The sequence below is a fragment of the Tarenaya hassleriana genome, unplaced genomic scaffold, assembly GCF_000463585.1.
Source record: "Tarenaya hassleriana unplaced genomic scaffold, ASM46358v1 Cleome11, whole genome shotgun sequence".
Lineage (NCBI taxonomy): Eukaryota > Viridiplantae > Streptophyta > Magnoliopsida > Brassicales > Cleomaceae > Tarenaya > Tarenaya hassleriana.
The window spans coordinates 890,711-892,915 of NW_010961290.1; the positions used below are offsets into that span (position 1 = coordinate 890,711).

At 46.6% G+C, this 2,205-nt stretch overlaps 2 protein-coding genes across 2 annotated transcripts in view; one reads left to right on the forward strand and one right to left on the reverse strand.

Moving 5' to 3' along the window:
- The window catches only part of LOC104805951 (serine/threonine-protein kinase prpf4B), a 6,267-nt gene extending 5,162 nt beyond the window's left edge, over positions 1-1,105 (reverse strand). The window contains 2 exon segments of the mRNA XM_019201504.1: positions 1-560; positions 1,044-1,105. The exon segment at positions 1-560 is cut by the window's left edge and continues 1 nt beyond it. Of these exon segments, the coding sequence (XP_019057049.1) occupies positions 1-560; positions 1,044-1,105 (622 nt within the window).
- Positions 1,106-1,153: 48 nt separating this feature from the next.
- LOC104805952 (dihydrolipoyllysine-residue acetyltransferase component 4 of pyruvate dehydrogenase complex, chloroplastic-like) overlaps positions 1,154-2,205 on the forward strand; it is a 3,446-nt gene continuing 2,394 nt past the window's right edge. The window contains exons 1-2 of the mRNA XM_010530672.1: positions 1,154-1,180; positions 1,545-2,198. Coding sequence (XP_010528974.1) covers positions 1,154-1,180; positions 1,545-2,198 — 681 coding nt within the window. The remainder of the gene's footprint in view (positions 1,181-1,544; positions 2,199-2,205) is intronic.

Genomic DNA, 2,205 nt, shown 5'->3' on the forward strand with positions numbered 1-2,205 from the left:
TTTCCCTTTCCCACCTCCTATCTCTATCCATGATGTGATTTCGATCTTTCTCCTTTCTTCTTTCATATTCAGCCTCTATCTCCATTCTCTTCTCACGTTTTCTTTCCCTCCTCCGATCATTATCTCTCTCTCTTTGCCTACTTCCTTCCCGTTCCTTAACTCTTTGGTTTTGGTCCTTATCAATATATCTCTCCCTATTTCCCTCTCTTTCCAACACCTCCCTACTATAATGCCTACCATCTTCATCATATCTTCCCTGTCGATAATACTTTTCCTCCTCCCTACCAGAATTAACAAAATCATGATCCCTAACACTTTGTGATCTTGATATTTCCCTCTCACGATCATGTGATCTTGATCTCCTCTGAGCACAAACTTCACTAGAGTACCTGCTATTTGATGGCGAGCGGGTAATAATACCCTTGGGCTTTTCTTCAGAACTTTCGGAAGAAAATGGGCTCCTGGACCTGGTGTTGCCCAACCGAATGCGATCAAGCTCTTCTGCATAGCTATTATCGTAACTTTTCTTACCATTTCCCTCTGAGTGATGTCCACAAACACTAAAAAGAACATTTACTAATTATTTTTTTTTGTTTAAAGAATTTACCGCAGGAACCAGCTCTTACAAATCAAAGGAAAGTCTCCATCGAAACGCCTAGTGCAACAGCTTTTGCAGTTCACTCAGTTCTTGCAGTGCAAGCTTTCTTACATATATATGCATGAGATCACATGTTATCTATAAATTCTCACGGACCAAAATTTTTATCATAAATTTCAAAAAGGCAACTTAAAAAAATGGGCTTAAATTCTGTTTGGTCATTAAGAATGTGGCATAAGTTTACTTCGGAAAAGTTTCAGACTTTCTCCAGTTATCCACCCTTCTTATCTCAGCATCCAAAAGGAAGTTAAGCCAACAAACTCCATTGGTAAAAGGGGCAATTAGAACAGACCAGATTATCGTCCCGAAATCGAATTTCCCCCGACTCTCCCTCAGAATCTGACCTTTTCTTCAAAATCTCACCAAGAATCTCTCCCTCCTCCACTTCATCCTCACCGCCGCCGGAACCCCCGGAGGAGGAGCACCATCCGCCGCCGCCGCAACCATCTCATCGCCGGAATGTTCAAATTCCGCGTCGGGTTTCTTGCCACGGTGATGGTGGTGGTGGCGCCTGTGATGACGGTGCTTGTGCCGCTTCGAAGATTTCTCCTCCGACGACGAGAAAGAAGAAGAAGAAGAGGAGGAACGGCGGTGCTTGCGGTGGTGAGATTCGGTCTGCTTGTCGCTTGCCATCGAATATCGTCGAAGCAAATTTAGAGTTAGGGTTAGGAAATTTCGCTGCTTTCTCTCTCGCCCAGCCTTGAGATAATTTCACCTTCTGCAACTGAAACTGAAAGATCGTATTCTGCCACCAAAGATTATATTATATATTTCTTTATTTCGTTTTGACGTTTTTCCATTTTTTCCCTCTCGGACTTATTATTTATTTTTGTCTGAATAAATAAATTTCACGAGAATTTATTAATGAATACAATCCAAATTTCAGCTAAGTCGCTGGAATAAACTCCAACCTCGTCTTCTCCGCCATTTTACTCTCCTACTACCTCTTCGTCTCTTTCTCTCTCTGCGCGAACTCAATTCTCCACGAGAAGCAACAAGGGCTGCGGCTTCCTCTTTCCTATCGACGCCTTCTCTCTCAAACTCCAAATCCACCATCTCCTTCTCCTCCTGCCTCTCCGTCGCTCCTGTCCCATGCCTACGCCGCATTGTCTTCCGCTCTCCATCTCCCGCATCCTCTCGCCGGAGACCCATGACCGTACAATCCAAAATCAGGGAGATCTTCATGCCGGCTCTCTCCTCCACCATGACAGAGGGTAAGATCGTTTCATGGATCAAATCCGAAGGCGAGAAGCTTGCAAAGGGAGAGAGTGTCGTCGTTGTCGAGTCCGATAAAGCCGATATGGATGTCGAGACCTTCTACGATGGGTATCTCGCCGCCATCGTCGTTGGTGAGGGGGAGACCGCTCCTGTCGGGGCTGCGATCGGGTTGCTGGCTGAGACGGAGGCGGAGATCGAGGAGGCTAAAGCCAAGGCCGCTTCAAAATCATCCTCCCCCACTGTCCCTGCCGCAGCCGAGGCCGTCACTTCTCCTCCTCCGGCGACATCCACTCCCGCTCCGGCGATCTCTCCGCCGGTTGCGGCAGGGG